Genomic DNA, 20,889 nt, shown 5'->3' with positions numbered 1-20,889 from the left:
TGAACCTTCCCTTTAAAGGATACCTGAAGTAACATGATGATAGACATGGATATGTACAGTGCCTAGCACACAAATAACTATGCTGTGTTCCTTTTCTTCTTTCTTATCAGTGAGAGCCACACTGTAGTCACTTCCTGACTGAGTCAGCCACTTACATACCTGATATTTAACTTTCAGGCACAGAGAGAAAAAAAGGAACACAGCATAGTTATTTGTGTGTTAGGCACTGTACATACACATGTCTATTTCATCATGTCACACGTCACTTCGAGTATCCTTTAACTGACTGAAACCAATATGTGGCTAGTCCAGTCAGAAGTGAACACCTGATCTACATGCTTATTCGAGGTCCATGGCTAAAGGTATAAAAGGGATGGGCTTAAAGGGACTCAGACGACAGACAACCCAGCTCTGATACTTACCAGGGGCCTCCTCCCACCCCATAAACACGTCTAAGTCCCACGCCTTCCTCCCGCGGTATGCCGTTCAGCTGCGGTGAGCTCCGTTACCAGGCTCAGTGACGTCATCCAGGTCTACTGAGCATGTGCGACAGGTCTACGCATGCACAGTAGACCCTGACTGGCATCGACTGAGCCCGGTACCACGGCAGACCGTGGGAGCACGGTGTGGGACTTAGATGTGTTTTTGGGGCGGGAGGAAGCCCCAGGTCTCTGAGTCTCTAACAGGACAGCCAGGCAATGTGCATTATTTAACCTCCTGGGGGATACAATTATATCACCCAGGAGGTGGCGCAGCACTGTTTTTAAAATTTTTTTATTTTTTAAATCATGTAGCGAGCCCAGGGCTCGCTACATGATAGCCGCTGTGCAGCGGCATCCCCCCACCCCCTCCGATCGCCTCCGGCATACAAAGCAAACAGGAAATCCCGTTCAGAACGGGATTTCCTGTTTGGCTTCCCCCGTCGCCATGGTGACGATCGGGATGACGTCATCGACGTCAACGACGTCGTGACGTCAGAGGGAGTCTCGATCCACCCCTCAGCGCTGCCTGGCACTGATTGGCCAGGCTGCGCAGGGGGTCTTGGTGGGGGGGAGAGGCACGGCGAGTAGCGGCGAATCAGCGCGGAGCGGCGGCGATCGGTATATACACGCAGCTAGCAAAGTGCTAGCTGCGTGCAACAAAAAAAATTATGCAAATCGGCCCACCAGGGCCTGAGAAAACCTCTGTGGCGGCTTACCCCGAGCTCAGCTCGGGATTATCCCCCAGAGGGTTAAAAGGAAATCAGCCTCCAAATCCCTCTCGCTTCAGGTGTGCTTTTAACTCTTTCCATGGGGGAAAAAAGAGGAGCACAGGCCAGTTCAAAGTAGAATTGTAGCTGTACATACACCTGTTTTTATCTCATCACATTACATGTCTCTAAAGCAAACCTGTATCAATTATCTTACAGGGTTCCTGAAAAGTGGTCCTGAACTCATGCACAGGATACAAGGAGAACACAGATTGATCCTCCCTGTATATATTTAGCGTTTAGCCTGTCTAATCCTCCCCTCATCTGTGATTAATCACAGGTGTAGTTTCATCTCTCAGCTGTGTCAGCGCAGGAATCTCGGCAGTCCTCAGCAGAGCAGCAAATTTGTACACGTAGGATGTTAACCCTATGTCTGTTTCCATGAAAGCAGGAAGTGGATACACTGCAGATTTGTTGCAGTATTTCTTTCAGCTGCAACAAATGTTTTTCTGTAAAGGTGATTATGCTGTTGCTTATCTTTTAGAGCAAATAGGAAGTTTAGTTCAGGTGAGCTTTAAGCAGGGCTTTTCCTTCATTTAAAGGTGTTCCCAAGTGGGCATAATTATATAGACAAAATGCAGTAAATTAGAATAAGAATGCTGCATTCTATTGTTTTTGACTTGATTGTTACATTTGCTTTATTTTTTCAGCCCTGACAAAATGTTTCAAACACCTGTCAATAATCTGGAAAAAATAAGAAAGGCCAGGAAAAGGGTGAAACAATTGTTGCTGCAAATTGGCTTAGAAACGTGCCGAGAAGTATATGAGGTAAGGAAACTTGTAAGCGGTTAGTCTATATAGCTTGTCACTGTTAGGACACTTGGGGCCTTATTCACTACAGCACCTCCAGATCTCTCCACTGGGGATATAGTAAACTATCCAGCAAATCTGGGATTTTTTTTTCTGCTTTTGAACCCCAGCCCTTTAGTATTGAAATAAGTAGGGGTTGGTGACAAGTTGGTGAATTAGCAGCTGAGATGGTCAGTGAGATGCTGATGCAGATTTAGGGCCGGTTCGCACTTGAGTGTTTGCAGAATGGAAACGGTAAGCGCATCTGCAAGTCAAATGCGTTTCATCCATTTTGAAGCCACATGCAACAATTTACCAGTCCCCTCCTGCGTCGATCACATCCGCCCGTATCTATTTAGCCTAGAAGCCACCAGAAGCATGAGACTCTCTACAGGCTGCATGAGGCCAAAGGTGCATACACACATCAGACCATAGTCCTTGGTCTGTGATCTTTCATTTTCCAATCTTACCACCCTTCATGTAGTATGAGAGCCATACTGACATTCATCTGCAGATAAGATCTACCAGGATGGATTTTCAGATCTGTGGATGATTGCTTGATCTGCAGATGAATGTCAGTTAAATCATGTGTGTATGATGATCTGCAGATCTCATAAACTATCATTGCAATTTGCAGGAATGGATTTTTGGCAGGAACAGATCTTTTGCAGATACTGATCTTTTGTGTCTGTACAGCATCTGTGTGTGCAGCTTCTTGCAAAAATTTTTGTCTGATGTGGAGTTCAGCTCCACAGAAAAGACTGTGTAGAGTATGGCTCTCATACTACATGAAGGGTGGTAAGATTGGTCTGTGATCTTTCATTTTCCAAAGACCATAGTCTGATGTGTGTATGCACCTCAATTCTTTTTAGCAAACAGGAGAATTTTTATTGGTCCAACATGAACCGATGTGATTTCTCTCCCTGTTAAGGATTACCACTGGTCTTTTGCAGCCCAATGGAAATCCCCATGCCAAAACTAGCCACTTGGCTGCGTAGGATGGACCGAGTGGTGGCGATGGGAGGCGGGGCACATAAGTATTACATCACTGTGGCGATTGAAATGGGCGGCGTGGATGCGGCAACTAGCCTAGTGAGAATGGACAGTGTCCATTCTGATGGGCTTTCCTTGGACACATTTTCCCGTCCGGGAAAATGTGCTAACTTAGGACTGTCAAGAGGAAGTGGATCCTATATTTAACATAGGATCCACTTCCTAAGTTTAAGCAGAGCTTAAAAGACGTCCCGAACGGGTTTTTTTATTTTTTTTAAAGTGTGAACTGGCCCTTATTGCAGATTGTCTGCATCTTGGAATTGGGCTCATCAAATGCAGTTCCTGCTGGTTTGATTGGTCCAGTGCCAAGCCCCATTGAATTTGCGTAAAGTTTGTATGCAGGCTGGAACTGTTAGCATCTCAGTGACGTAGCTCTAATCGGCAATCCTTAAACAGACTCAGAGATGAGTCAAGTGGCTTTTTTATTTTTATTTATACTTACCTGGCGCATGGATGCGTCCCTTGCTGTCCTCATGTTGTTCTCCATTCCGCAGCAATCAACCCCTGGTACTCGGCTCAGTCTGACTGAGTGATGTCAGCCAGGGTCTTCTGTGCTTACGCAGAAGGCCCCCACTGACGTCACTGAGCCAAATACCGGAGAAGATTGTGGCTTAACGGAGGCACTCGGGAGGACGGCGAGGGGTGCATCCATTCTTATGGGGCTGGAGGAAGCCCTGGGTGCTAAGTTTATATTTTAAAAAATAAAAGCCTCTTGACTCATCTGAGTCTCTTTAAACTCTGGATTCACATACCTCTTAGCAACCCTGACTGATGCATCCCAGGTAAGGTTGGCAGATCCATTTCAATTTTTTTTTTTATGGTTTTTGTCATCACTATGGCTATCCTCACTGGGTATGCTTGATTAAATAGGTCAATAGTGTACTAGGATACACAAATTGCAAGTCGTTGTGTATCGTAGAGTCTGAATTTGTTACGCTCTGCCACAGTAAAATTTTATTTTATTGTGTTTAGCCTTAAGAGATGAAATAAAAAAAGGGTGTTTCTTTAGCAACATGCAAAATATGTATAGACATTTTAACGCACCTGACTGCAAAGTCCCCAGGTGTAAGCCCTTTGTGGAGCCATTTTATCTTTACTGCACAGCGGCAAGACCATTTTCTGTGGGAGCTGCTGCTCAGGCTGCATCATTCCGTGGTTCAGAGTGCACAGGGTAAACCTTGTACATACAATAGATGATCTCAGGTTGAGGTGGTTGTTCGGTGTCGCCTCAGTTGAGAATCTAGCATCTGTACAGCTGTCCCATGACATGACTCTACTACTTGCTCACTTTCCCATTGTCACTTCACCATTGAACAGTAAATACTGCTTGGCTATTAAAAGGTCTGAACAGTGCTCGCTCCTCAGTATCAACCTATTAAGCAGTGATCATTTAGCCTCCTACCCCTGCCAATGCTTCGTTTGGGGCTCCCTGCACAGCTGTCGTTGCACTCGTGAACAGTAAGAAAACACCATGCACGAGTGCATATTGGGTGTTTCCACGGTTATTGTGAATCCTAAAGGTGCCCATACACTCGTCAGATTGGCAGCAGATAGATAAGAAATGCATCTGATGATCTATCTGATGCGTTTTTAGAACATTTTTTTACCAGGATAGAATTCCAATAGATTTCAGTTTGAAATCTATTGAAATTCGATCTGATGGCATTTTTTTGCCATCAGATTTCCATTAAGGCCAATGCAAACTGATAAGCAATCTCATCAGATCGACCTAAATTTTCCACCCTGCAAGTTCGATGGAAATCGATCGAAATCGGCCGTCGATCGGTCGATTGGCCAACCGATTTGCTATCGATCGGGATCGATCGGTCGGCCAGAAAATCGGCTGAGTGTATGGGCTGCTTTACTCTGGCTGTGTCTCCTCCTCTCAGCTCATTCCTACTACTGAGAGAGGGCTGGTGCACACCAAAAACCGCAAGCAGATCCGCAAAACGCTAGCAGATTTTTAAACGCTTTTTTTTATTTTTATGAGGCGTTTTGCTAGCGGTTTGCGGATTGCTGCTGCGGTTTTCAGTATAGTAGATTTCATATATTGTTACAGTAAAGCTGTTACTGAACAGCTTCTGTAACAAAAACGCCTGCAAAACCGCTCTGAACAGGCGTTTTTCAGAGCGGTTTGCGTTTTTCCTATACTTAACATTGAGGCAGAAACGCATCCGAAATCCAAAAAATGCCTCACCCAGGCATTTTTCGTTTCTGCAAAACGCCTGCCGCTCTGGTGTGCACCACCCCATTGAGATACATTGACCAAGCAGATCCGCAGCCGCAAGCGGATCTGAAAACGCCCAAAAAGCCGCTCGGTGTGCACCAGCCCAGACAGAAATAAAAGTACTGTGCAGGAGCAAAGCAAGGATAGGAGGTGAATGGGTGGGGCTGAGAGGCTTTTATTTCTGAGAGAGAATTTTAGAGAGAGAAACATCCGGGACAAGTGTACTCAGCTGCCCAGCAGTTAAATAGAAAATTCTGGGAGAACAGGGGAGACGAAATTAAATTGTCAGTACAGAGAAGTGTGCATCTGTTTATATTACTCAAGCTCCGTTCAGGTAGCTTTTAGAGCAAATCTGAAGTGAAATTTAATCCAAGTGGACCCTTAATTTTAATACTAAATATTGAAAGACTAGTTACCTTTACACAGTGCCTCTTGCGTGGGGGTTTGACTGCACATCACCTTCAGCGACTGAATTGGTATGTCTATCCTCTGCTGAATGCATCTCCTCTGGCCCAACAAGCCCCTATTTTATTATAATGACTTTGGAGGAATCTCTGTCAACGCTATATTGGTCTGCTTCACTGTCCTGTCCACTTTCTGCTTTCACTCTGGCATCCAGTGCTGTGCTTGTTTTGTATTATGGCTCCATCATTCAGGACTAGCCAACATTATGTAAAGTGATCGGGGGGGGGGGGGGGGGGAAGAGGAGCACCATTACTTAACCTATAGGGTGCTGTTCTACTGGCCCCCTGGCAAACCCCTCCCACAGTGTGATGGCATGGCAGTTTCTGGTCTAACGCCTATTGCCCAGCAAAATATATAGGTTTGTGGGGCGGGGTTGGTGGGAGTACCATTACTTAGTGTTCTCCCCAGAATTTTTTTCCAGCCGGGTAGCATGAAAAAGTAGCCGGGTGGGAAGCAACCGGGGGAATAAAGGGCCAGCGCAAAAAAAATGGGTGTTACCATGCAACTGAATGTGTACTCTGTAAAGTGCTGCAGAAGATGCCAGTGCTATATAACTACATAATAATATGGTAGGACATTAGACTATAACTATGGTAGGATTAGAGTGTGCGCTCCTCTAAGGACAGTCAGTCAGTGACATGACTATGTAGTCTGTAAAGTGTGGCAGAAGATGTCAGTGCTATAAATGCATCATAATAAATATGGTAGGATATTCACTATGAAAGGATTAGATCGTGAGCTCCTCTGAGGACAGTCAGTGACATGACTATGTACTCTGTAAACTGCTGCAGGAGATGTCTGAGCTATATAAATACATGATAATAATATGGTAGGACATTAGACTATGACTATGGTAGGATTAAAATAGTAATTAAAGAAGACCTAAAGTGAGGGAAAGACGTTAAATGTTACTTACCTGGGGCGTCTTCCAGCCCCCTGTAGTCCTCCAGGTGCCTTGCTGTCCCCCAGATCCTTTCTGTTGTGCAGCTGTCACACTATGTGCTGTCCCAGCCTGCACCTCCTCAATTCAGTTCCCATGGCCAGCAGCGTTCTGGGCATGCGCAGTTTGTAAAATGTCTCAAATGTGCATGCACAGAATGCTCCAGGACACAGATGCACAATTGAGGAGGCACGTGGCCATGACAGCACATGCGCAGTAGCCCAGCCAGCTAGATTTTGGAGGAGCACATAATAGAGCAGACTAGGACAGTGAGTGAGCTGAAAAACTGCAGGTCCCAGGTAAGTAAAAATCTATATTTCTTTCCCTTTCTGTCACTTTGTCAGTCAACGAAAACTTCAGTCAGTGAAACGCATATTGAGATTTACTTAAGTTGGCCATACTTTTCTCGACTTGGCGGCTGATCAACCATCCAATTTGATAATTATCAAATTGAATAAACATTGGTGCCGCCAAGAGCATGCCTAATCAACGATGCAACCTATTTTGGGACGACAGACATGCTGCAAGATGCTGGCCCACCATGTTTGATCGGTTGAGCGCGGTAACAGTGAGCGATATCGTATCGGGATGAACTACGAAACCCACAGCGCTGTTCACAAAGTGTGTAAATGTGCCCCTGTGTGTATTTCTACATTGCCTGTCCTCTGCTGCCCCCTGCACAGTACCCATCTGTCTTCAGCTTCTTCCTCTTCCATTTGTACCTCACGCTGCTGGCGTATAGCTCGTGAGTGATGTCACACACGCCACGCAATAAACGCTAGCAGAGTGTGACGTGCAAATGGAGGAGTAGGAAGCGGCAGAGAGATGGGCACTGCGCAGTGGATGACACAGGACGGGTAATGTATAAATTATACACCGGGGGGGGGGGGGTATAGGCGGCGGATTCGGATGATTCCTGAGAGATTTCAAGCTTTGCGGTGTATAGGCACCCAACAGATCTCTCTAATCAGATTTGATCAGAGAGAGATTTGTCTCTTGATTGAATCTGCCCATCATCGCTAGATGTATGGGCACCTTTACTTTAGCAGGTCAGCATTAGGACCCTGCAGTCTCATCTCTGCAAGCCCCAGGTCCTTATCAGTTCTGGCTGAATGGCTTTACAGCTGGTCTCCCTGGCTGCTTCCAGAGAACAGTTTCAGAATGGAGGGGGACAGCGGGGCTGCTCTCACACAAACTCACACAGAAGCTGCAGGCACATATACCATTCCCCTCCTGAATCCCATTCCCCAACCCGCATCTTCACTCACTGACTGGCTTCCTGACTTATGATCCTGGGAACACACTGGCTTTCTGACTTATGATCCTGGGAACACAGCGGCTGCCTGATGAGGATGTAAATGGCCCTGCCCAGTCCATGCTAATTCAATGACTGTACGAGCTCAACGAGATCTTGTACACTGAGGAGCAGAACAGCATTGGCTTCACTATTCACAGGAACGTGCTGTCAGCCAGCGGGGATTTATGACGCAGAGAAGCAGAACAACCCGGGCTTCAATTACAGCCACGTGTTGGCAGCTGGGCGGGGTTTGATCTTACCCGGGCGGCCCGCCCACCTTTTTGGCTCTGGGGAGAACACTGACTTACCTACAGGGTGCTGCTCTGACATGTGCAATCTTCTCAAGCCAACTGCAGCTTCTGCTGACATTTGTAATTTCCTGTCAGGGTCATGTCCAAGCTGCGATGCATGCCAGAAGAGGAGTACGGTGTTGTACTTGCATCTTGCAGTCAGCATGAGAGGATTGCACATGTCATATGGGCCAGTAGAGCAGCACCCCGTAGTTAAGTAATGGTGCTCCCACCAAGCCCGCCCCACACCCAATGGCACACGCCTCACAAACCTATATATTTTACTGGGCAGTAGGCAACAGGTGTTAGACCAGAAACTGCCATGCTACCACACTGTGGGAGGGGTTTCAGCTCAATATCAGCCCCACAGATGTCCCTAATGATCGATTTGAGAAACTAAAGATTTCTCATGGTTGAGGGGGTAATAAGCTACTGACTGAGGAATTGCATTTTATCCCAAAGTTCCTCTTAAAGTGGACCCAAATTAAAAAATACAAGATTTCAGAAATAAAATCTATTTTCTAAATTATAATAATAAATTGCAACCTTTTTTCAGCTGCATGACAAATATAAAATATTTTACATTTATTGGAGGAACCCCTCCCTTCCTTTCATATTGCTGGGATTTTTCCGGCAAACTGGTGGAGTAGATGGTGTCTGGCAGTGGAGGAATTGCTAATGGCTGCCCCCAGTATAACCCTAGCTATGAAAAGAGAAGGGTGAAAAGCATGCACTGAAATGATTATAGGTTTGAAGGAGTGTTTATTTATCTTTGTATGTGTCAGAGTGGTGCAACTAAATATTTTTAATTAAAAAAAATGTTTAGTTTGGGTCCGCTTTAAGTGTGTGTGTGTGTGTGTGTATGAACGCGCGCTGGTTTCTAGAAGCTTCAAGGCTGTGTAAATGTACTCATTGATTTTATATACATCACTTGATGTATTGACTTCTAAATCCGTCCTCTGCTTGTATAATACAATGTTCCCTGTAGTGAGTTAAACCACCCTTTGCTTTTTTCATGTACCGATTAATGGTTGCACAATCGGATGCAACCTCACTTTTTCCTTGCTATATTTGAGGTATATGGATGAACTGTTTTAAAGTAGCAATCTGTGCCAGTCTGGCTACTCTTAACTGCATGTTGCATTGTGGGATTGTTCGGTTTGTCTGGGGAAACTTAAAATCATGCCCATGGGGGGGGGGGGGGGTGCAGTCCCTAAAGGGGATAATTTTAAAATGACATTAAACACTGGTGTACACCTTGAAAAAGTCTGTTCAAATGTGTGAAAATTAGCGGTGCTCGTCACAGAGCACTGCGCTGCACATCATTTACTTGGACAGTTAATATAAAGTATTGACTGACTTTGCTCTAAGGAGATTATGCTACTGTATATAAGCAAAGACTAACTTAAATTTGGTCTGAGATTATATTTAAAGGGAAGGTCCAAGTAAAATGAGTTTCACTTACCTGGGGCTTCTACCAGTCCCATGCAGCCATCCTGTGCCGTCGTAGTCCCTCACTGCTGCTCCAGTCCCCCACTGGCAGCTTGCCGACCTCGGAAGTCGGCGGGCCGCATTGCGTACATTTTTACGCATTCCCGCTAGTGCAGGAGCATTAACACATACATTTTTACGCGTTAGTGGTTTAACTGGTAAAAATTTACGCTACACAAAGCGATTTTGTGAGCATTTTGCGCTTCTATACTTTGAGGCAGAATTGAAATGGTCCACGCATCTCTTTACTGAACGGACAGCGCATGACCAGCTCTGATATGAACTTTCTCATAGACATTCATTGTCCACGCAGTCAGGGGCGTTTTTAAAAACTGCATGAGGGCGAAAAAAAGCAGAAAACGCCTGCAGTATGAAGGGCTGTGAAAGCTTGTAACTATTTTATACCATGGCCTTTACATTAAACATAGGTGGTGGTTTCTAATTTTCTTGGTTTGGGGGCAATATTTGTCAATTATTTAGGTACTCTTTGTTGGTTTATAAAGCACTTATTCCGCCATATACTACACTGGGTAGATCTGATTTGGATATATCTGGCAGTACCTAACTTGTATTGCTCAGCTGATACAGAACATCTTTTATTTGTAAATGGTAGCCAGTGGCATTGTGTTTTGACAAGCTATTTGCATACACTGATATTTATCCCAGCTGTGGATATAAAGTAGTGAACATGCTGCTCTCTCCAGTATAGAGTAAGGCCCGGTTCACATTAGCGGTCGCCGTCCGGAATCGCCGTGCCGGAGCCAGACCGCATGCAGAACGGACGCACGGCATAGCAATGAAAGCCTATGCGTCCGTTCACATGCGTCCGTTTCGTCCGGACCGGATCCGGACTCCGGCATAAGACCCAACATGCGCTATTTTTTGGTCCGGCTCCTCCGGCAGCCGTATCCGGAGCGGAGCCGGACTGCACCATCCGGCCAATACAAACCAATGAGAACCGGAGAGCGCACAACACACTGGCTAAAAATCCGCATGTTCTACCCCACTTCCTATGCGTATTGTAGCGGCGATTTTGGATGGGGACACATGGGCAAGCATTTTGGAGTGGAGCAGCAGTGAATTTAAACGTGCTGGAGATGTTGGCAGTATGTCGGAGGTGGAGGTGAGTGCTAAACAGCGGAGGGCCTGATTCCACAGGTCCACCTTCTGCTGTCCTCCCAGACCCCAACATTTTTATTCCTTTTCTACTATCTTTTGCCAAACGGATCCGGATCGCATCCTGATGAACACCTGATGCAACCTGACCGGATCCGGATCAGAACCGTACGGTTCCGATCCGGATCCGGTCAGGTCATCCGGTCCGTTTGGCAGAGAACTGCAAGTGTGAACCGGGCCTAAGCTGGCAGTGCAGTGTCCTGAGGCAAGTTCACACTTCCAGTACCCAAATGGAGTCATTAACTGTGCCTGTAATGTATATTTAAAAAAAGCCTGTATTGCTATGTTTTGTCGTTTCTGGGGCTGCTGCAGAACTCTTAGCAGCATGATTTTTTTTTCTTTCCAGGTTTTGGGGTCTGAAAGCATGCAAAACCAATTGCACCGCTTTTAGACCCTAAAATCTGAAAAGAATCATACCGCCAAGGGTTTTAATAGTATTTCATTTTAAGATTGTTTTTATAAAGACACTAACTTTGTATAGAACAGTGCAATATTCTTGTTTTATTTTTGTATTATATTTTCGAGGTTGGTGAAGTTGCATGTCCCTTCTTTCTGATGGTGCTGGCAGTGCTTTCTTTGTCTTAGCTGCTGGCAGATTATTGGCTGAAATGATCATGCATGATCGTTTGTGGGCCAACATTCTAACCTTTGAGTGAAAACCTCAGAGTGCTATTTGTATATTACATTCCTAGTAGCTGTCTAGAGAAACTGGCTAATGTTTGTCAGAATTGTATGGTCTGTACCTGTAAGCATAGTGAAGCTTGCAAGGCATTAACTACATTAAGGATCAAAATGTATATTCTTTTGTTTGTTTTTTAGGAACTCAACCCTTATAATCCAGGAGACACACATTTTTCCAGTACATCATGGGAGGATGTCTCGCTTTGGGAAGCTTTTGGACGCAGAAATGTATGTCTAATGCTAGTGGTTGGCAATCAGAGTAGAACAGATTTTTAATAGTCCTGTATTGGACAACCTTACTCAAAGTAGATTTTGGCAGTGGCTTTATGTGCAGCATTTTTTCTTTTACCATTATTGTGACTATAATTAAGCAACAATATAAATATCTGTTTTGTATTGAGTCCGCATACATTTGCAAACATAGAGCTTGATTCACTAAAGCGAAAAGCCCATTATCACGCCTAAACTCAGTTTAGGCGTGATAAAATAAACTCGCGCGCAATCGCGCAGCGCCCATTAAACCCTATGCGACTTTGCCCGTGAGTTTATTCCTCAAACCGGTGCTAACCTACTTAGTGCAATGGTTATCACGCCCAAAAGTCTTTAGGCGTGCTAACTAGGTTAGCACGACTTTGTGAATCAAGTCCATAGTGGTGGTGGTTTCTGTCTTTTTTTTTTTTTTTGTAATCTATGCCTAAAAATTCCATGTGTACAAAAATGCAAAACATAGTTTTTGTTGGGTTAAAACTAATTGGTGGTGGTTGAAATTTTTAATTTCTTTTAAGCCTCATTAAGCTGATCCTCCCTTGATGTCACTGATTTTTAACTTAAGTGATCTTCTGCTTATGATTTTTATTTTTTTTATAATGAATAATGCGCCCAAGAAGTAAAACTTGCTTGTTAAAGCAGGGCTTGACAAAAGTACACCTGGCCTGAGGCAAAGCTACCCAAGGTAAAAATAGAGGCATGTTCATGCTGGATCTACTCCTGTGAGATGTCTGTTCCTTTCTTTGTTTTCTCCCGGTCGCTGTAATCATTCTATAAAAAAAAATCTGACTTTTGGCTGAAGTCAAAATTTCAGATGGGAAGAGGGAGGTTTGCAGTAATGACGTTCCCTCCAATTCCTCCTCTTCCCTGTTCCATTCACTCCTCTTCCGTTCCATTCACTCCCCTTAGAGGAGGAAATGTGGGGGGGGGCATTGTTGCAAGCCTGCCTCTTCCTGTCTGAGAGTCTTCAAGGAGTGCATGTGGGTGGAGGCAGAGAATGGACAATGCATAGAGGTATGTGGCTCCTGCATGCACCTACCTCTGAGCTTACCTTGGACAACTTCTCCTCGGATCAGGTATCCTTTAAAATACAGATTGCTCCTTACTTTAGAGGGCACGCACACACTGATGGGAGTGGCTTTTATTGGACAATACACAGAGATGCATGGATCCTGCATGCGCACGTGTTTACCTCGGGCAACTTCTCTGGTCAAGTATCCTTTAAAACACAGCTTGCTCCTTACTGTAGAGGTGCCATTGTCTCCTGGATTGGAAAGGCTGCCTTCTGAATTTCCTATTCGTTTTTACAATCCCTACATCGAGTGCAGATGCGGTTTTTTTTTTTCCCCCATGCATTCCCCCCCCCCCCCCCTTTTGTTGAAAACCGTCTTGTGCATTTTCGACCATACATTAAAAGTGGTTTCAGTAGGTTAGAATTTTTTCCCCTACTGTACCTCCTCTTATACTTGGACAGAAAGCTATTGTTGCTAATGCATGTTGTCTGTGTGACAGTTTCCACTTCATGTAGACGTTCCCAATTGCATACACCCCCCCCCCCCCCCCCATGTTTATGGGGTCTGTAATTGTGACCCTAAGTACACAAGTTATAAAGAAGACCCAGATTTTTGAATGAATCAAAAGGAACCCCAGTCTTCCCTGAATGTAGTACAAAGAACAGAATTGTGTCCTTTAAATGTATATTTGACATCTTCAGTACATGCCCCAAAAGTAGTCCCATAATGCAATCCTTCATACTAGCGGGCAGTGTGCAGGGCAGAAGTAGCATTATACATGCCAAGCCATGAGCAATGTTTTGATTAAAGACAGATTTGAATAGAAGGCTAAAAACTTGAAAATAACCTATGAAGTGGCTAATGGATGCAACTTCAACAAAAACAAAAAAAGTATGCATTCCTGCACTGTGATAGACCAAAACAAACGTATTGCCTTGTGTCTTTGGGGCATTGAGCATTCAGATAGTATTTCCATTCCCAAGATTAAAGCGGACCTGAACTCAGAAATCCTCTCTGCTCTAATAGAAACACAACAGCATAATAACTTTCAAATAAAACTATTTCTGTTACCGCTGATATAAATCTGCACTGTTTATACTTCCTGATTCATGGGAGCCATATATATTGTTAGTCCATGAAAATCAGTCCTAAAAAAAAAAAAGCCAATAAAGAGAACCTGAGGAGGGTGATGGGGCGGATGGGACACAGAGGCATGTTCTCTGCCTCATGCCTCTATGCCCCCACACCGTCGGTCTCTGGACCAAAACCTGATCCAGCTTAGGCCTGGTACACACTGCAAGAGCTTTTTTAGCGCTAGTGATTTGAAAAGCTCCTACTAATGCAATACTATCAGTGATTTTTTTTTTTTTTTTTTTTTTATTATAAAATCACATTGCTCAAATTAAAAAAAAAAATTAAAGCGGAACTGTAGATAAACACATGGTTTCGCTTACCTGAGGCCTCCCCAAGCCCCCAGAAGCTGTCCCACGCCGAATCTCCACGAGTCTCCGTTCCCCTGCCGCCGCTCGATCCCGTACCTCGACTTGCAAGTCGAGGCCAGTGCATCACTGCCAAGCGTATCCTTTCTTCGCGTTCCCCTCTGCAATAGCTGGGAACTCGAAGAAAGGATACACTTGGCCAGAGCCGTGCAGTGGCCCGGTGGCAAAACCGAAAGTAGCTGGCCACGGGAGAGCGGAGGCTCGTTGAGGAATAGCGTGGGACAGGATGGCTGCTAGGGGCTTGGGGAAGCCACAGGTAAGTGAAACAACGTGTTTTTTTTCTATCTACAGTTCCGCTTTAAATCATGCAAGCTAAAGCTGGGGGGTACAGAATAGTGATGTACATGCACCCTTGTTTTGGGGCCATTTGTAACAACCCCATTGCAAACAGTTTCATGAAACTTTTTGCAGATATATGTAGTTTTGGGGAAAGGTCACTCCTGGCCTCTTCAACAAAGGAAAACTGATTACTTAATCAAGAGATTGTGCTGATAGATTAACAACTTTGACAGTTCTGCCTGGCTTCTTTTCATGCAGCAGTGAAGGGAAGATGGAGGAATTTTATTTATTTGTCAACTGCTTGTAAACGAAGTTTAGAAAAGGCTCATGCAGTGATGCAAGCTATTCACATTATGGATCAGGGAAAACTTTGTGTAAAGAATGCCAATCAAAGAGACTCTGAAGTCTCCTAAAATTCAGCTTTTTATTGCAAAAGCCTGTCTAACATTATTGCCCTAACTAAAACGCTGCATCCCCATGGCTGAACACTAAATTCCCCCCCAAATTACCCGGGACACACTGCTGGGAGCGCTTCCATGAGAGGCAGAGCTTTCAGCTGCAGCTCTGCCTCTAAATGCGCCTATCAGCGCGGATTGCCGCTGCCGGCCGCCCCTCCTTCACTAAGAGGGGCGGGGAGAGGCTGAGATGCGTGTGGATTGACGCGCATGGAGGCAGAGCTGCAGCTGAAAGCTCTGCCTCACGGGGCAGCAAAATCCAAGACCAAGAAAGTTGTGGATTTTGCAAGAGGAGTTTGGGTGGATTTAGTTCAGCCACGGGGATGTGGCGTTTTAGTTAGGGCAATAATGTTGGTTTTTGCAATAAAAAGCTGACTTTTAGGAGACTGCAATGTTTTTTTAAGCAGGTTTTAACACATTTGTTTGAGAATGCATCACAATTAAAAAACAAAAATATCTATACATATATGAGAGTGGATGCACATTCATTCCAGAGTAAATTGCCTTTCCTTCTTTTCAAAAGTACTTACTGGAATGGGCCTTGTAGGAAAAAAAGTTATCAAACCTTTCTCCTTACTGCACACTCTTTTGGCAGTTGCAATGTGCCACTGCGAATCCAGAAAGTGCTTTTAACAACAAAGGAATTCATGAGACGTTCCCATGAACAGCTGGACTAGTCTAATACTTCTCAGAGCAGTCTTTACTACCTACTGTAAGTGGGAGCAACCTAGGAAAAAATATATGCTGTACATTTGTCCCAGAATAAACTGCACTAACTCCTTTCTAAGCATTATTGCACTTCTGTATTCGTGTTTGTTACCTGTGCCTTTTGCCTGTACATATCTCTACCCTGCTATAGCACAAATGACATATCGCTACCTGGAGGAGAGTTCCACTAAGTTCATGGTGTTTGTGCAAGTCTTTCTAGTAGGGATGCAACAATACTATAAAAACCTGACGATTACAGTTCAAACATTTTAATGTGATTGTACTTTTAGATCGGTCAATTGAGGATGTATGCACACACCAAAGCAGTGTTACTAATTGCCTGTGCATGGGTAGGAAACATTTGTGCTAGGAGTTGGGCTTTGTGGGGAGTGGGACTTGTAGTAGTGCAGTGCTGAAAATGTAAAAAAAAAAATAATCCTTTTTTTTTTTTTTCTTTTCTTTTTTTAGGGTTACAGATCCAAGCAGTTCTGCTGTAGCCTCTGCAAATTTGAAACCAGGTTGTTGGCGTCATACAAAAATCATCTGCAACGTTATCATGAAGATGAAAAAGACCAAGAGATTATGACAAGCTGCCCAAGTTGTCCATTTACATCTCATAGACAGAATGTTCTCCGACACATGCGGATCTTTCACACCAGCAATCGTAGAGTTCAGTCTCCTGTTGAGACTACACCTACAGTCAAATATTCTTGTGGCAAATGTACATTTACTGACACCCTATATTATACTTTAAAGAGGCATGTTCTGTTAACCCACTATAAAAGTGAGTTTGAAAGTTACTTTGGGGAGAAGTCTGAAGAGGAACACAGAGAGTCTCGTGTAAAAATCCATTCAGGTAGATTTTACTGTAAGAAATGCAATTACTCAGTTACTAGCCATGATGCTTTGATGTACCACGTTCTGACATCTGACAAGCACAGAGATCTGGAACAGAAACTAAAGACTGACATTTCTGACACAAGTCGAACATACGTCCGAAGACCATACAAGAAGATGCATCTAACACATCCAGCGCTTTCTCCTAAACCCCAAACCTTGCCAAATTCCCCAGTTGTGTCCCCAACACCTGGTCAAGAAACGCAGAAAACGCTTACACAAAATGGTCCCAGTCAACCCCTTCTGAGGGCATCACCTGCTCTCGTTTCAAATATTGTTCCATCTGTAACCTCCGTTCCTGATCCTGCTGGAGGTTTGGTTAAGACATCTACTACAGTTGCTTCCACTTCTCAAGTTGGATTTGTTACGTCTTCCCTTCCTCAAAATCAAGGCATAACCCTACAGGGTCCTCTTTCTCAGTCTGTCTTCCTGTCTCCGAGATTTACTTTAAATCAGCCTGTCACTGCTACAATGCTTCCTTCTGCTTGCAGTGTGAGCGGACAGATTGTTCCTGGTGCCCAAACTGCTGGTAGATCCACTGTTTTACCTATCAATCAATCCATGCCTGGGGGGCTTCTCTCTATGAACCAGTCAACAGTACTTGCTTGTCCCCAGTCCTTGCAGTCCAACATACTGCAAATGAATCAGGCTGTAAGGCCTACAGTCTTTTCTATGAGTCAACCAATGAAGTCTGGTAATGTTCCAGGCAGTCAGCCTGGGGTTCCACAGAATACTTTCCTTGCTGCATCCATTATAAGGCAACTCATTCCTACAGGAAAGCAAGTAAATGGAATGCCGACATATACTCTAATAACACTGCCTGTTGCTCCATGCGCGATACCTGCAGTCAATCCTCCTAAAGTGCCTGTACAGCTTTCTCAACCTGATAAAGTGGTTCAGGTGTCGACCTCTCCAGCCAGTGCACCATCTCCTCCAGTTGTTCAAGTTGCACAGGCAACATCGAAACCAACTCCAAATAAAACTCCTGCAAAAAGTTCTGTTGCTCCAAGTGCTTTGGACAAGGAGACCAGACAATGGAAGACATGTCCGGTATGCAATGAACTATTCCCTTCAAATGTTTATGAGGTTCACATGCATACTGCTCATATAAAACAGGAAATTAGTCCAGATAATCCCTTAGAACCTGTAACAAACAGTGAAAGTAAACAGACGGTAGTTGTAGCCGCACATGCCTCATTCCTGAAAGTATTGAAAGATAAAGCTATACGATGTGTCACATGCAAGAGATTCACTCAAAAGAAAGAGGTGTTGCAGCACTTGCTGATGCATGGTATGGTATGTCTGTACTGCAAAACTGTTTTTTATGAACTCAGAAAGTTTATTTACCATATGAAAATCCTGCATGTAGGCAAAAAGAAAATACATGAGGACTTTGTCAAGAAGGGACTTACACTAGCTTGTGATGCTAATGAAGAAGTACTGTTCCCTCATTTTAATTTTACCTTCCAGGTTCCCAAGGAGGAGCTTGGAGAGAAAGAAATGCAGATTGCTGTAGTTACTGGGACTAATTCCAACACTGCTTCTCCACTTTACTTCAAAGTGCAATCCTCAGCTGAACCCAGTTCTGATACTGGTACCACAGGTGTTCAGCAGGGCTCTAAATGCTCTTTTTGTGACCATGTTTTGACCAAATCAGAAGTGTACGAAACTCATCTGAAGGACCGACATCACATAATGCCTACCGTGCATACCATACTAAAATCGCCTGCTTTTAAATGCATTCATTGCTGCGGTGTTTACACTGGTAGTATGACCATGGCAGCTATAGCACTTCATCTTCAGCGCTGTCGCAATGCTCCTAAAGATAGTGTTGCAGCACTTGAATTGGCTGTGGAAAGCAGTACTGCCTCTAAAGGACAGCCAAAGGCAGGGCAGAAGTCTGTAGATGGAAAACAAAGCACTGATGCAGAAACTCCAGTTTCATCAACTGAAACCAAGAACGGTCAGAAAAATGGACCAAGTGCTTCAAAAGAGATGTCTCCTGTGCCTTCAAAAAGAAGAAGAATGGAAGCCAAATCAGACTTATCAGAACTTAATCCTTTGGATGACAATGTTGATGTCCTTGCCATGGTTCCAGACTCATTTGCAACTGTGTCCCATGAAGCTAAAAAGGATTTTCTGTTAAAATATTTCCATGTAAGACCCTACCCCACCAGAAAAGAAATTCTATTATTGGCACATGTGCTGGATATGTGGAAAAGCGATGTTGCTTCATTTTTTGGTACAAGGAGATATATATGCATGAGGTCTCTCAGAAATCAAAAGCAGCAAGTGTTGTTTGGATTTAAAATGGATGAGCTTAAGAAAGTGAAACATGATATAGACTTGCCTGAAGACTATTGAATATTACTGGCTCCTTGATAGTACGCAATTAACAAATTATGGCATGTGGTTGGTTGGCATACCTAGGTTTCATAATGTCTCGTTGAAAGATTAAAATAAGATCTGGCTTAAGGTAAATGTGTTCTTGTGTTTATAGAGTTGGGTCTCAGGCCTTTGTTTGTTATGGTCAACCATTCCTCCCTCACAAATCTTATCCCACTGACCAAATGTCACCATCACTAGTCATGTGATACTAATGACAGGAGCAGTGGGTTCTGGGCTAATGCTAGCTGGCAAATGGGAGCAGCTTAGCAAGGGACAAATGTATGAGCCGGGTCTGAGTCACTCTGTAAACTTAGGCATGAGTTCACTTTAAATTTAAAATCCAGAATCTATTCTAATTCACTTTACTGTGGTGCTCCTTATTTCCAGTCTGATAGGTTTACCAAACCAGCTTTTCTGTAAAAGCTGTTCTAACGACCCTGTTTTTTTTCTTTTTCTTTTGTTCTTCACCGTAATAATCACCATTCTGCACTCTTTTCTGTCAATGTTTGTAGACATGTCCATTGCTTCTGTTTGTTCTTTTCATAAAACTGTCCCTGATGTTTGATTGTCTAGTCTAAACTTTGCTAACAAAAAAACAACCCACATAAGCAGTAGACTAAGTATATTGTTAAATTCAAGTTTTTTGTTTTTTTTTTCTTTGGGGGGGGGGGGGGGGGGAGAGTTGTGCTTGGTTAGTTAAAGATGATGGTATTAAATGGCTAGCAGTCATGTATGTTCACCATTTCATGGCTGGAGCAGATTGGAAGGTTCATTGGCCCTTACTCAAATCCCCTTTTTTTCTCCTTAGTTATCTCATAATTTTGTCTTCTGTTTCAAGATAACTTTGCAGCTCTTTGCAATTGAAAAAGTACCAAAAATTGGGTGAAAAAGTGCCATCAAAATTCTTCCGAGCATCTTCTCACTTGCTGGTGGCTTAAAAAGGATTATATTTATAAGATGTGAAAATATCATCTAGGAGAAAACTTGGGGGGGGGGGGGGGGGGGGAGGGATGGGGCAGAAATTGAATAAGGGCCGTTGTCTTTTCTACTTTAGCACTGGTGCAGAAATATCAGTAAGAAAAACAGTTGTTGGGGTGCAGAATTGTTCGTGCAGCAGTTGTAGCTCCTTTAGGTGTATTCTTGTCCTGGATGCACATGGCTATCATAAGCCCACTGACGGTTGAAGAGTAGGTGACCTTCAGCCCACATTTACAACCAGGCATGTTTAAAAGTTCCATGAACTTGTACTAAATTCCTACAAAATTGTTGTTGCCCCTCCAGCTTTGCACCACCTGCTGCCAATTGTTTACACTTGCTTCTCATTTAGCAGCAATCTATAAACACACCAGCAGTGCTGGCTGACTGCTAGTGGTCAAACCACTCCGCCTGCTCCATTTGAACCCTCCAGTTCCTTTATTGCTCTGTTTGACATTACTATTTTTTTTCACATTCGGTCTGACCAGACTATGTTGAGATCGCTACTGAATCCTAATGGTCCGTGAGATGCTGACTTTTCTGGCTTGCTTGTGGGGCCGGATTTACCATAAGGCACTGTAGGTACGTGCCTACAGGTGGCTCACTCCCCTCCTAGTGCCTCCCTCCCTACTTTCCTATAGAGAATCCCAAGCAGAGCGTAAATGAGTGGTTACTCCCCAGGTCTTGGCATTCCACTAACGAGATCTCCCTTAAAGGGGTTCTGTGGAGTCCTGCAATAAACATACTTAC

General features: G+C 44.0%; 1 protein-coding gene across 2 annotated transcripts in view; it reads left to right on the top strand.

Annotated features, from left to right (window-relative positions):
- Positions 1-19,257, top strand: part of ADNP2 (ADNP homeobox 2) — a 30,369-nt gene extending 11,112 nt beyond the window's left edge. Inside the window, exons 2-4 of one of the 2 annotated variants that reach the window (XM_068237007.1) lie at positions 1,900-2,017; positions 11,797-11,886; positions 16,348-19,257. In XM_068237007.1, the coding sequence (XP_068093108.1) occupies positions 1,910-2,017; positions 11,797-11,886; positions 16,348-19,140 (2,991 nt within the window). In that variant the 5' untranslated portion in view covers positions 1,900-1,909 and the 3' untranslated portion in view covers positions 19,141-19,257. The remainder of the gene's footprint in view (positions 1-1,899; positions 2,018-11,796; positions 11,887-16,347) is intronic. The other variant, XM_068237008.1, reaches the window with a different exon arrangement.
- The last annotated feature ends 1,632 nt before the right edge of the window (positions 19,258-20,889 follow it).

The sequence above is a fragment of the Hyperolius riggenbachi genome, chromosome 5 (genome assembly GCF_040937935.1).
Source record: "Hyperolius riggenbachi isolate aHypRig1 chromosome 5, aHypRig1.pri, whole genome shotgun sequence".
NCBI lineage: Eukaryota > Metazoa > Chordata > Amphibia > Anura > Hyperoliidae > Hyperolius > Hyperolius riggenbachi.
Note: the sequence above shows the minus strand (reverse complement) of the source record. Positions and strands in the feature narration are given on the sequence as shown.